Below are 14,031 nucleotides of genomic sequence, written 5' to 3' on the forward strand. Positions count from 1 at the left end.
ACACGGTTGCCGAAGACCAATTGAAGGTAACAAAGGTATTCGCTTGCGAATAGCAAGTCACGCAATTCAAACGCGAAGCCATTATAGAACGATGTCTCCTTTGTAACAAGCTATAAACTTTACGAAGAATAGTCCACTGAGTACAGTGCGCCCAAAAACTCGTGATTATTTAAAAAAGAAAACATTCTTCAAGAAAGTTTATGTTCGTTTTACGGTTAATAGACCTGAATGTATTAGAATAATGTAATATAATTACGTCTATTTATTTACAAAGTTCATCAAGCTCTTTTTTAAAACAAATGTCTTGAAGTTATGTACTCATTGGGTTAAAAAAAGATTTGAGCTGAAATGCACAAATGTTGCAATATCAAAAGTACGCTCTATTTAAGGGGGAGTTGGTTAAGTATAAAATATCTATAAAAGTAATTTGCTAAATCCATAACTGACGAAAATGACAAGAACACTCGAAGTGGATCACCAAATTCAGTATCCTTGTTAAAAATGACTTTGACGTAAATTGTGCAATTTTTGTTATGGTTCGGTGCAATTAATTTGTGTTAACATTTATTTCATGTCATATATTTGTGTCAGACACAATTATAGATTTCCAATTTACGATTTATTATGGAAACGCATTTAAAACATTTAAATTACATATATGTAGGTTATAGCGATATTTGAGAATTAATATTCGTAGATCTTCTGCAAGAGACAATTTCTGAGCATTCTATGAAGTCACCGTACGTCTTGAAGCGAAAGGGGGTACGTTACTCGGGACTGAATCGTTTCTCGTACCAGGTTTAAGGATACCTTCTTGCACTGCAGTAGTGTCTTATTTCACCATCCAGGCTCCTTCACTTTTTAACAAAATTGTAAAGCTGCCCCCAAGCTGCTTTGTAAGTCCATTCCAGAAATGAGTTGATATTGATTGTCATAGATATTTCCTTGTTATATCTATATCTACTATCTCCATTGTAAGCAAATTCTTTATGACTTTATTTCTAATTGTTTCATTACTTTATTTATCATATACAACAACGAATGAAGAGTTATAGTATGTATTCGCTTAGAATTACGAATTTTTCTTTTTCTTGACAGGACTGTATCCTATATAGTAGCGAATCACTCTTTAGGTTTTTAGATAGATTCTCTGTTATCTATATATTTATATCTTTTGCAACAATCTCCATCCCATACTAATTGATGATATTTAATCCTGATATTTATGATGTATACATTTGACATTTTTGCAGTCAGTACTTTTGCGGTAAGGAAAGGCAGTGCCAGGCAAAAGGCGCCCCCAGCCACCGCGCGACGGCAAGACGACACTCGCACGACGTCGCAAATGAGGTCAACTCAGCCCTTTGATTCAAATGAAAACCGAAAGCGGGTAAATAATTTTAAATACAATTGTAACCGAGAAGAGATCAGGAAACATTCAATATCAGTATATTTCTATAATCACGTCAATGGTGTTGTATATCTTACATGACATTCTTTGAGGCAATATAATCACATTTACTTCTACTACTACTGACAATTAATGGTATTTTAACAAAAATTATTCATATAAAGGGAAAATACAACCAATTATCTATAACGGTACCAAAAACATGGACCTTAGAGAGAAGTGAAACGATAAAAAATAGTGACCAGAAAGTGTTTTTTTGAAAAAAAAAAGAAATTTTTGAGACAGAAAAAGTGTATGGACTATAAGACAGCATAATCCATATTGTCGTTTTGTAGTTATACACTTTTTGTTTTTGTTCTAAGACAAACCAATTTCAATTTAATGTTAATCCTGAAGTGTTTGTGGACAATGATAAACATATTAATTTAAGAAACTGCTGGGAATTAAATCCAAAACATGAAATTATTAAAAAAATTGTAACCGTGTTGCAAAATACGCTATTTTTTGGATGCGTGCTTAGTGCAATTAAATGTATTAGAACTCTTCCGTCACCCTAACAATGGGTTGTCACTGTGCTATTTATATTTTTTATGACAGATTTTGTCAAGTTGGAAAATCGGATGAAGACCGAATTTTTATTCGGGAAGAATGAGCATGATTCAGAAGGAAACCGACCGTGCGCGTACGGCGGAGAATACGACATGCGTTGGTGAGGCATGTGTTGACGCAAGGAGTGCGCGCATGAGAAGCGCAAAGATGGCGCCATGTGAAAGAGTTGTGCTGTGAACGATTGGTAAGACGGTCACAGGCCTCACGTGGTAAGATTCTTGCACGATGGCGGTTGGTTAGTACTTATCCTTTGCCCGGGTAAGTTGCACAAACCATTGGTAGATTGCTTGTTATCATAAGATGATGTATATCTAGAGATAGCTGAAAGACCATGTTGAGATAATGATGGTCTTGGCGGGCCTGTAGGGGCGAGTGTGAACGATCCTTCCGAATCAGTGATCCGGTCTTGTTTACTGATAGCATAGGATGACGGGCTTACTTGTTTTACATGGGAGCCGTGCCCGGGTTTCTGGATCTACTGGATAGGACTGGGTTTGCTAGGTAGAGGCCGATGCGCTTAAGACAGTGGGTTCACCGGTTTTACATGGGAGCCGTGCCCGGGTTTCTGGGACTCCTGGAATCTGGGTGTTTCGCGATCGGTGTCTGTAGTGAAGTGAAATGGTAGACATCAGTGGCTGGAGCATAGCTGGCAACTCGATTTCTTAGTATACATCAACGGGTCGGTCGAGTTTTGTCTTTGTCGCCAAATTAATTTTGTATTTGAACCTAAAGTTGATATGCGAATCAGATTGTAGAATACACTATTTATGACGGTAACCTTAATGTATTTTTTTATACGATATATGTAAAGCGGCGATAACATTTGCTTCTACTAAAAATGTACTTTATACGAACAATGATAAACACATTATTTAAAAAAAAAACTACTGGGAATTGAATCCACAATATGCAATCATTAAACAATCGGTAACCGCTTTCTTAAATACATATATCTTTTTTAATAAATTTTCTAATACGTCTTAGAAGAATCTTATAGCAAAAAAATCTTGAAAGCATAAAATGTAATGACTATTGCGCACTTGCGTTTGACAGTTCGCTTTCAACTTCGCACTTATGTCAATTCGATTTGACCTCCGCAAGTTTGACATTTCATTTAACATCGCGCGTTTGACAGATGGTTTTAAGCTTAGCGCGTTTAGAACTTTACGCGCAACAGATTTATATTTTCGTTTTTTAGATTGCGCCAGATCGATAATTTTTACAGTACAAAATCTGTTGGAACAGCTTTTTTCCACAAATAAATAAATAATACACAAAATTGTTATCTACTGTATTTATATCGTTTACTACATTATATATTTATGCATGTTTCTAGTATACCTACATAAACGCTCGTCGCTTCTAGCTTAATTCAAATATGATCCGTTACGTAATATACAATTTATGACGAATTTATTTTCGATCGCATGTAGATATAATGTTATATTTTCTGTGATAACGAATGTTCATAGATTTAATGAAATCAAGCGTATATTAACCGTATTCTTTAAAAATATGAAATATAATTATTTAAAACAAAAAATGAAAAGCCAATGACAAAACTCGCAAGATTTATTAAAACGTCGTAGCTATAATACTAAAATCACTTTATTAAAGATATATGTACTGTCTTGTCTTGTGTAAAAATAGTAAACGGGTGCTTACATAGGATTTAGTAAACTTTTTTTATTCAAATTACTAGTTTTTGCTTAACTAACATTATGACAAAACCTAAAATATCCTAGGTAAATTCAAATGAAATCGATTGCAAAAAACAAACAAACTAGTGGTGACACGAAAGTAGTTATCATTGGAATAGTCTAATTAACATTTAGCATCTTTTTTCTGTCTGGATTTGCACTATTGCCTGTTTGGTATTAACAGACCAGTGGCTTGAGAGAACAGACCACGGGAGACGCTTATCCTGAACTTCATTAGCTCGAGGGCTATCTTAGAATCCTGGGCTCGAACCGTTTCATCACATACAATGTTTTTATAATGGCGCCCGTTTTTGGGGACCTCTAATTCCACCCCTATTTATGTGGGAACAGGGATTTTATTTCTGCTATTAATTGTTTCACTATATCTTATTACACTCTCTCTTCTTCCATTCGTCAAAATATCTGTCTTGCTGCTCTTTCATTCCACAATTCGTTCACTTTTTCTCTCTCACCTTTCATCCATACTTAATTACTGCTTTCGGGTCTATTTACAATTTGCAATATCACAGATATTTTATTTACTTTTCCTTTATAAATATGTATCATTGTTTTTTTATTTATCAGTTACAACAGTATTGATAACTACATCTAGTTTGTTATCTACTATTTTTTATTCTAATTTACATTTTATTCTTAGACTGCTTTGCTTACTTTTTTCTATTTATAACGTCTTTAATTACCTTCCTGCAGAATCTGAGAAAGGATTCTCTTCTTTCTTTGTCTGTCATGATGGAGGCGATAGTCGCCTCCTCAATCCTTTTCCCCAGCCGGCACTGTGTAGAATCGAAGCCCTCCGAACTGGGACAGTCGGCGATCAAGTGAATTACGGTCTGATCCACATCCGGTTGTTTCACAGAAGCACGAAGGATCCTCCTTGACCACTGAAGGCACCCACAGAATCCCGCGTGCCCCAGAGCTGGGCCACGACCGCATCCACCTCCATACTGTGGAGCGCAGGATAAACCACGACGGTCTCCGGGAAAAACTTCCATATCATCGATGCCGTCGTTCCTTCCATATACCTCCCCTATTTCATTTTTCAAGCGTTTCTAGCCTACGCTGTCGCTTGACGAATGGGATGGGGCATTCTTCTTAGTCACATACAATGTTACCTGCATGGAAAGCCACCGAGCTCTTATATCGCATAGGTGAAATTCATAAGGTTGTCTAGAGAAGATAGTACCGCGAAGCGAATTTCTAGTTGATACCTGTATATAAATATCTTCATAATTCGTTATAGCGCATACCAGAAATTAACAAACACAAGTATTTTCATTTTTGAACATTCTTATAAGAGGATATAGCGATAGTAAACAAATTTTAGTAGTTATGTAAACACGAATCCAATATGGAACCCTTCTAAATTTATGAGGACAGACATTAAGATAAAAAAACGTTTAAGTAAATAAATCACTAATATAAAATTTTGGTACTTACGCTTTTGAAGTATAGCAATACTTGTGTAAAGAGATATTGGCATATATTTCATAAATTGTTTATTAGGCAGTGGCAGATGCATTTTTAATATCAAGACTTCTTCGAGGTTTGCTGATGTGGAAACCGGTGAATGAGATGAAGTTACAACAGCCCCATTAAAGCTAAGAGCAAGTACGTTAAACTACGGATAGATTCGATTGGCGCTGGAAGCTGTTAGCCTTTCTGGCTTTTACAGCTTCTTTGGACTCAGGGCTCGTGGATTGGGAGCTAATGAATCAAATGTCAGATGCGTCGCCTGATGTATTGTATTGACTTATTGATATCTACTCGGTTTTCGGGAAAAGGTGTGATCCTTTTCACCGAAGACATTTTAGCCGTAGGATGTCCACAGCTGAACATGGCCACCTCTAACGATTTCCAACAAGAGCTGTTGGAAACGGTCTGCAGTCGGTATCGTTCAAGACATTATCGGGGATGTCTTACCAAAATATTTACACCAATTTATTCTAGTCTGTCTTTTATTTAGTTAGAACATAAAATCTTGACACCTCCAGAACGATGAACGAACAATGCCTAATTGTGTAAAGTGGTACTTTGTATTAAAGAAACCGGAAGGAATGTCGCTTTCTTAAGTCAAATTTACACAACTACATATTTTATAAGTTTTTTTTTCTAATCAACAATATACTCACCTTCGTTATGAACAACCTTTTGCCATCTAGTGTACAAGCTTTTAATACTAGAGCGTAAAAATCAGTTAGTTTTTTCTGTAAAATAAGTCCACACTAACAACATTACTTTCCGGACCCTCTAATATTAAAAGAAAATAATTTTACCTTCTTAATTGAAATCCGCAATCATTTAAATGCTAATCTATTAAAACAACTTTTAAACAAAGTTCGAACTAAACCGTAGATTTTAAACACCAGATTATAATTACTCTATCAATTTATTAAAATTAATCGCTAAACTAGCTATAAGATAAAATATTTAAAAAATTACGTTGTCTAACAACAATCTAGACAAAATTTTATTTTAGTGTCTGTAAAAAATACTTGTAGTAACATGCAAGTTGTTAACTATTAATACATCTACTGGAACAGAGGTAATAAAAACGACATTAGTTTTATAATACATTTATTGATAATGACAGCGATGGTTGACTGAAATATTGCTACTTGGCAAAAATATTTCCACTAGAAGTGAACTATTTCGTAATAAATTTTTAAAATCTCTTTATTCATGCGTACGTCAATAATGAAGATCCAACCATCTACGCTACCGAGTAGCCGCCTACACTAGGTAATGCTTATCACATGAAACAATCAGAAAATACATTTGATTTCGCGATTAAAATTTACATTACACAAGTTCGAATCGGGCAAATTAATTAACAATTCCATTCTAACGGAGACATGATCCGAAATACAAATAAGCTCATTCAAGTTGTATTGACTGCAATAAATAAAAATACGCGTATATAAAATTATAATATAAAACAAATAATTTCATTTACCTAAGAACTATCGTTTTAAAACAAAAGCACAGCACATGTTCAGCTTAATTTCTAAAAAAAAAATTAGGAGCTACGAGAGGCTGCCTTTAGGTCACTATTAGCCTAAACCTAGGAGCCCTAGTGCTTACTCCGGGAACCGCGACGTTGCCTCCCTTCCGACTAATTCGCTGCCCGTGTCCCCACTATACCTACTGGACAAAAGCACATCGAGAGTTTCAAAGACATCCTACATTTACTTGATAAATTTCAATATTTAGTTATTTCAATATACGTCTACACATTGAGCTGTCCCAGTGGCCAGATATTACCTTCGGAATCGTAAAATGCAAAATCAAAGCGGTATTCAAACGGTCTATAAAAATCTAACTTACGATCGAAAATTATTTCTAACGAATGTCTGTTGTCGAATATAAAAAAAATAATGGAATGTTTAAGTACCAAAGCGTAAGCACGTATCCGTGATGAATTAAAAAACCCTTCAGTAGCGTAGAAAACATCGAAAATTTATAATCCCCGAGTGCACGTGTCAATAGGCTAAGTGTCGTGATAACGTTAAATATTTACGAATAAATGTCAATATACAACATTATGTGGGTGGAGGCGTGGCGGGCTACGAATGCAGAAGTGAAATCCTTAAGTACTAGATAAGGAGGCATTTAATCTATTCGTGTACTCATTTAGTGTACTCGTAGAATTACTTCACTAAGAGGATGGAATATACATTAGGTGAGCTGTAGAGTACGGCACGTGTACGACTGTACCGCTATTTAATTTACAGTTTACCGACTTATTGTTCAAACGTGGATGGAGATAATAATTTGAGGACAAAATCGATTTATAAATGTTGCATTTAATATACACCGTGCCTGAACACGAACTACAAACATTTTTTTTTATATATTTTATTTTACATCTCAAAACTTCTACACAACCTAATCGATATAAATTCGGAGCGCAAGTAACAAGCGGATTGATTATGATTTTTAAGTACGATAGAAAACTTGAATGAATTGAGCAGGCAGTCAAATCAGGCAGTAGACGTGAGAGAATCTGAAATGGTCCATTTGATACGGTTGTGTTCGAGTGCTTGTCACTTGCGCCGGCCGGCAAGTCGAGTGCGTGTGGTCGATCGTGACCGTCGAGGTCGCCTGTGAACGTACTAAGTACCAAAAGTCTTTTATCAGGACGAAGATGTGAAATTGGACGATTTTATTGTATTCAAAAAGAAAGGAGCGTTAAGGGACGGGTGTTGCTCTAATAATATACTCTAAGTTTATTCAATTACGGTCTTTAGTCCCTTGGCAAGAAACTATCACATCAGACAAGCGAAATTTTATATTCAGCTGAGCAATTCGGGAACGAAATACTAATACAATATAAACACTCATTGATGTTAATGATTTTAAAGTAACACGATTTAAAAAAAAAACGTTAAACATGTCTAAAGATAAAAATCAGTTCATATCCCAACCACAATGTATAAAAATGGAACATAAAATTGGCATAGAAACAAATTTTCTATTTTATTCGATTGTATATAAAAACTGTAACCAGTCTTCCAGCATGCATTTTAATTTTTATGTCAAAAAATTATCTTTCGCTTATAACTAGGCAAGTGTCTACTTTTATAATAAATGATTTTTTAACAAAAATATATACTAAAGTCATAAAAGCAATGATTTGAAAAAGTGTTATATGTAAGTAAGTTATAAATTAATCAACTCAAAGTAATCCAATATCTAAATGCGAAATGATGTACCACTGTATACAATTTCATATACAACTGAACAAATATTAATAGTAGGATTAATATTGCCAACTATTTGTAAAAGACGAGAAATTTCATGAAGTTGCTTATAACAAATGATGAGACATATAGATTATATACCGACACGTCTACCACAAACTATACAGTAAAACAAAACATTACATACAACCCCACCAATTCCGAACACCGACACCGGTGTATTGGTTTCAAACAATATTAAAATAATAATAATACACGCACACAAAGATTCATATATTTACATCGAAATCATATTGTAAAAATAAAATCACATGAATTAAAAAAAGTCAATTCTATTTACATAATTATTTCACTACGTTCAATTAATAAAATACGATAAAAGATACATTAAATTGACAACTAAGGCAACACTAAATAATTGGCTAGTGTATCGAGATGTACCGCGAAACGTTGCCTCGTCGGCTGTCGATTGAACTCAATCAATGAACGCGAGAGGTTGAGTTTCAACAAAACCGTTTCGTTCACGTACAAAAGTGATATGATTAACAAAAGGCGATATTGCTCTACCCATTCGATATTGAAAGGTATGTCTAAGTAAATAAGCACCATAACGCGTTAGGAGTGTGCAAATGAGGAAATTAACTTTGCAAATGGTTATGTGGACGTCTGATTGATCTCGGCCCGACGTTGTCCTGACGAGGACGACACGACCGCCCGACGGGATGGACCGCACCACCGTGCGACGGGTTCACAATTTATTTACTCCTTGTCTTGGTACCGACGACGTTTATGCTCTCACCGCGACTTCTTGACCTGTGCAGATTATGAAGACCGTCGCCTGGAAACAAATGTCATATTATTATGGTTGATAAATAATAAGAGGTTTTTCAACAACAAGATATAAAATACATTAGAAAGAAATGAAATAAAAATATTGGCACAATGGACAGACAACATTGTTAAAGCCGTACCCTAGGGTCGCAAAGGTTGGACCTTCCAATAAAACCGGTAGAACAAGCGGAAAAGAGAGGAGGGGATGTAGGTTTGTGTGTTTCATACTAACCCTTGCTGCTAGCACGACGTAGCTCGGCATCTCGATAGGCACGCGCGCTGCGCCCGCGCCGGTCCTGCACCAGCTTGTCTGGCCGCACGAAGATACCGTGACGAGCCCGGCACGTGAAGTATCGGGTGCCACCAACAGAACCGTCGTTTTTACCTGGTCATTAAAAAAAAAACATTACATACAATAATTACATATAATCCTTCAAAGTACAACATCCAAGTTCTAGTAGAATCTTAAATTTTTAATTAACTCTCTAGAAATAAGAGTTTTAACTTAAAATGGCATACATAAAGCTCCCTCTGATAAGTTACATGTTACAAGGTAATGGACATTTGCAACAATGTTTTATTACTTGTGAACTGATGATATATATCATATTTTTTTCTCAAGTTTAATGTTCAATGAATAGATCTGCCGTACGTACCGATAGGGGCATCAAGCTCGACGCCCACCCACAGTCCGTGCGCGAAGTGTGTGGGCCCCACGTATGCGACCACGCCCGTGCCCGAGCTGAGCCGCAGCTGCACGCTCTCGCCCAGAGACAACCACTCCGGCACCGTGAACGACTTTCCGCCTTCGGATGACTCCTCTGAAAATATTTAATACCAGTTAAACGGCTATGCCATTTGAAGATACAAGTCATAATAAAACCGCTAATAGTGTTAGGGGCAGTTTTTACAAGTATGTTGGAATAGGGTGAGGGGGTTGTCCACGAGGTTGACAGATAATCTTGTTAAGGTTGTCCGGCATTGGACTTCCTACGACCAAAGTGATGTTAAGAAGAGGAGAGTCGCTTAGTGTGACAATAAGTGACACGGGGTTGAAAAAAACATAATGATCGCTTTTGAGGTACTTCCCTAGCGATTGTCTCAGAATATCTAACTGAACGAACAGTTACCCAAACCTTTGAAGAACAAAGATAATAAAGAAATCATTTATTAGTGTTTTTGATCCACTATTCACTAATTTATTTAAATTTATTATTAAAATGTGTTTAGTATCATTCGTTTTCTTTTATCGCAAACTAACAGCTTATAAAGTAATAATATTGCTGATATAAGTTTTGATTTCTTTCTACTTTAACTACTGTGCGAGTGGCATTTGAAGATTCCGTGGATCCAAAGTGGCCGGCTTTTTTATTTATACATTTCATTAGATTAGGAGACCAACGAGATATTAGATCGCTCCGACAGACGCTCCCTCGAAGGGATCTCGGCATACAGACATGCGACTGTCGGATCTCCACTAGGGCTCAATTTAACTTGGTCGGCTGTTGTTACCTGGCCAGTACTGCTCTACTGGTAGCTACTGTCATCCATGGCACTGGTCTGTCCGTAAGAGTGACGGGAGATGTCGTTTTGATACATACCATCGCCAATACGCTCGGTGGACGAAGCGGGGGTGTCGTTCAGTGCGCGCACGCTCGCAAGCGTCGGCTCGACTGCGGAGCGGGGCCGCGCGGCCGGGAACGACGCGCGTGAGGCGGCTCGAGCCGATGCACCCGCCCGCCGTCTTACTACCTGAAAACACACCGTATTTTCTTGTAATTAGACTTATATTTTTAGTTAAACATAGTCACACAGTTGTTGTATACTGCTAATTTAAATGCTTGAATTAAAAATATATTAATAAATAAACCTCCGCATATTATTCAAGAGTTTTTATTTGATCGATATATAAGGAACACGGTTCGTTATCTCATTTGCAGGTTTGATACATATATGTACAACAATATGATATATATATATATATATATATATATATATATATATATATATATATATATATATATATATATATATATATATATATATATATATATATATATATATAGAACAACTTTTGACTATCTGGCTGATTTTTCTTAGTTTTCGGAGCCGGTGGTAGCTTATTCACAGACTGACCATACTTTCTTTTATAATGTTAAAATAGTTGATAATTCAAAAGCTAGTGGTAAAGCCTACTTGAAAAAAAAATTAGAATTTAATGCCTAATTAATTTTATTACACTTTCTCAATACGACAATGACAATCAGAACTCTCTTTAAAGTAATTATATAAACTTTTACGCCAACAATATGTCGAGATGTGATTTTTTTCGTTTATATTGCAATGAAACACAGTATTAACCTAAATGTGAATATTATATACTAAACTATATTTTTGGAACCAGTGTGTCACACACTCAGTTACCAACAGGATGTACGTTTTCAACCCTTGGTCTTAATTATGGTAAATCTTATTTGTTACGATGTATGCGAACTGCATAGTCAAGGTCGCGGGAAGTCGCTGTATGACAGCGCAAGATTGGTCACCGTTGCAATCTCTGGCGTTCATCGGCCTACATGATGATGATGATCACCACAAGTTCGCAGGCAATATAAACAGAATACATTTGCAATAATTATCCTTGTAAAGCTTTACGTTACGTAATCATTTGAAGTACACAACTATTTCAATTCTAATACACATAGAGTGAAAAAAAATGGTCTCAAACGAATATAGTTATGTTTATCTAACCTTGCCAGCGGGTAGTTGCGGTGCGACAGGCGCGTCGTGCCCGGTCGAGTCGCTGTCGCCGACTGAGGACGCTTCCCCGCTGCCTTCGCGACTCGACGGTTCGGAGCTCGTTGATCCGACCTCGGCATCCGCCTCGGCCTCACCTTTTCAAAAAATCACATATATGCGATAAAAGCTTTAGAGGAGTGAAAGCACAGCTCATTTGCTCTAAATCAAAGTATGGTACACCCTATTCAAATGTCAATGGTTTCAGAAATAATAATATATTGTTCATATGGTAAAAATATGGGTTTTCATAATTCGGATTACTACAAATTAAAATTAATTATTGTTTACTATCTGTCAGAAATTGTATGTAAGTAACATATTCGCGTGTGCATTTTATACAGGGTGTTTGTAGAACCTTCAAAGTTTTTTACTGACAATTAAGCTATAAATTAAATAACCAATCACCTTGTTTACTAATATAAGCAATGACTTTTCTTTTTTCTTAAAGTTTTGTACAGTACTTACCAAAAGAGGCTTCTCGAGGTGCGTCGCCATTAACTTGAGTATTTTCGGAAGCCTTGCTAGTCGGACTGGTTGATATGGGATGTGTCTCTACTGGTATTGCACCCAGAGGGTCGACCAGCTGTCCGTCTTGTGCCTCCTTAGCGGCGTTCTCACAATCTCTTAAGAAAGGATTGATTCGGTTCCTCGAGCCTGGCGTTAAAACCGGCGTTAGAATCGGCGATTTAGTTTTATCGAATGATGTATCATTCAATTCGTTCTTAGATTCGACTATGTCATTCTTCAATTCGGTGATGTCGTTCCTCAGTTCGGTGATCTCGTTCTTGAGGCCGATGACCGAGGATTTGGTGCGTGTGAACTGAGTGTAGTCCATCGATTTGTCGAAGTCTGGCGTGTCGTCGACCGACATACTGCGGATCGATAGAGTATCGTCGTTGGTCAGGTTCGTGGATGATACAGCCTGTGAGCCTGTAAAATTAACATGCAGTTTATACTAACAATATTTTTGGTAGTCATTTATATATTTATCACATAGCAACACTGGTCTAGTGGAATAGTATAGACAGCAAATACAAATATTCTGTTTTATCATTATATAAGAGTTACTCTAGATATAAGTTGTAAACTCTAAGCTTCCAATTTCGTTTTTATTTCCCAATGGCTTAGAAAGTTTAATTCGAAACAAAATGCCCCAACCATTATCAATCATAAAATTAAATATGAGACAGTAATTTTTTTTAACACTACCGACAAAAGTAAACATAATAATATGGTGCAAACATAATTTTGTAATATAAGATCAAATTTGTACCGTATGCGAATTCATATAAGATGGTACGACCAGTTTTGCAAAGTTGGTGCATCTAAACGGCCTTTAATAATACACATATGTTCCTCCTAAATTTAAATGTCTGTCTACGACCGGTTAAGACCAGATGTATTAATTTTTTTCGTACCATAACCGCTGGAAGAGATAGATGGCGAGTTCTTGTTAGGTGGCCTCTCGCAGGCAAGTTCGTGTAGCGAGTCCAGCGTCTTGGACGTCGGTAGGAAACCGCGCGAAGAACCACGCCCCCGCGTGCGCTGTTAAACCAAGGAATAAAATTTAACACAAAAAAACAAATACAAATATGTAGAAATGTTTATTTAATTAAGTCATCATATACCAAATACAAAGGTTTAAAATGTAATGGCTTGTAGCACGTTTAATTATAAAATATGAAGATTTATAGTTATCCATATTATAAATATTTTCAACTGTTCGTTCGTTCGTTTTTGTTTTAAAAACCTAATAAGATTTTATGAATACAGCCACATTTTGTAAATTGTCAGATGAAATATCTTCTAAACTACTATATTGGGTGAAATCCTAATGTATACGCTTAAACACCGCAATAACATACCACAATCATTCTTTAATTAGATATTCTGTTTTAAATAAATAATAAATAAATGAAAAATACGCATTCCAACCTTACGGCAATAAAACAGAGACTTA

General features: G+C 36.1%; 1 protein-coding gene across 1 annotated transcript in view; it reads right to left on the reverse strand.

Moving 5' to 3' along the window:
• Window positions 1–7,528: 7,528 nt before the first annotated feature.
• Window positions 7,529–14,031, reverse strand: part of Khc-73 (Kinesin heavy chain 73) — a 184,268-nt gene continuing 177,765 nt past the window's right edge. The window contains exons 33-39 of the mRNA XM_068770894.1: window positions 13,490–13,616; window positions 12,537–13,001; window positions 12,024–12,166; window positions 10,874–11,024; window positions 9,929–10,093; window positions 9,505–9,657; window positions 7,529–9,279 (exon numbers count right to left, since the gene is read on the reverse strand). Of these exons, the coding sequence (XP_068626995.1) occupies window positions 9,197–9,279; window positions 9,505–9,657; window positions 9,929–10,093; window positions 10,874–11,024; window positions 12,024–12,166; window positions 12,537–13,001; window positions 13,490–13,616 (1,287 nt within the window). The 3' untranslated portion in view covers window positions 7,529–9,196. The remainder of the gene's footprint in view (window positions 9,280–9,504; window positions 9,658–9,928; window positions 10,094–10,873; window positions 11,025–12,023; window positions 12,167–12,536; window positions 13,002–13,489; window positions 13,617–14,031) is intronic.

Source organism: Battus philenor, unplaced genomic scaffold (genome assembly GCF_028537555.1).
Source record: "Battus philenor isolate CCGP_79_NKW_IND1 unplaced genomic scaffold, ilBatPhil1.0.hap1 SCAF_3, whole genome shotgun sequence".
NCBI lineage: Eukaryota > Metazoa > Arthropoda > Insecta > Lepidoptera > Papilionidae > Battus > Battus philenor.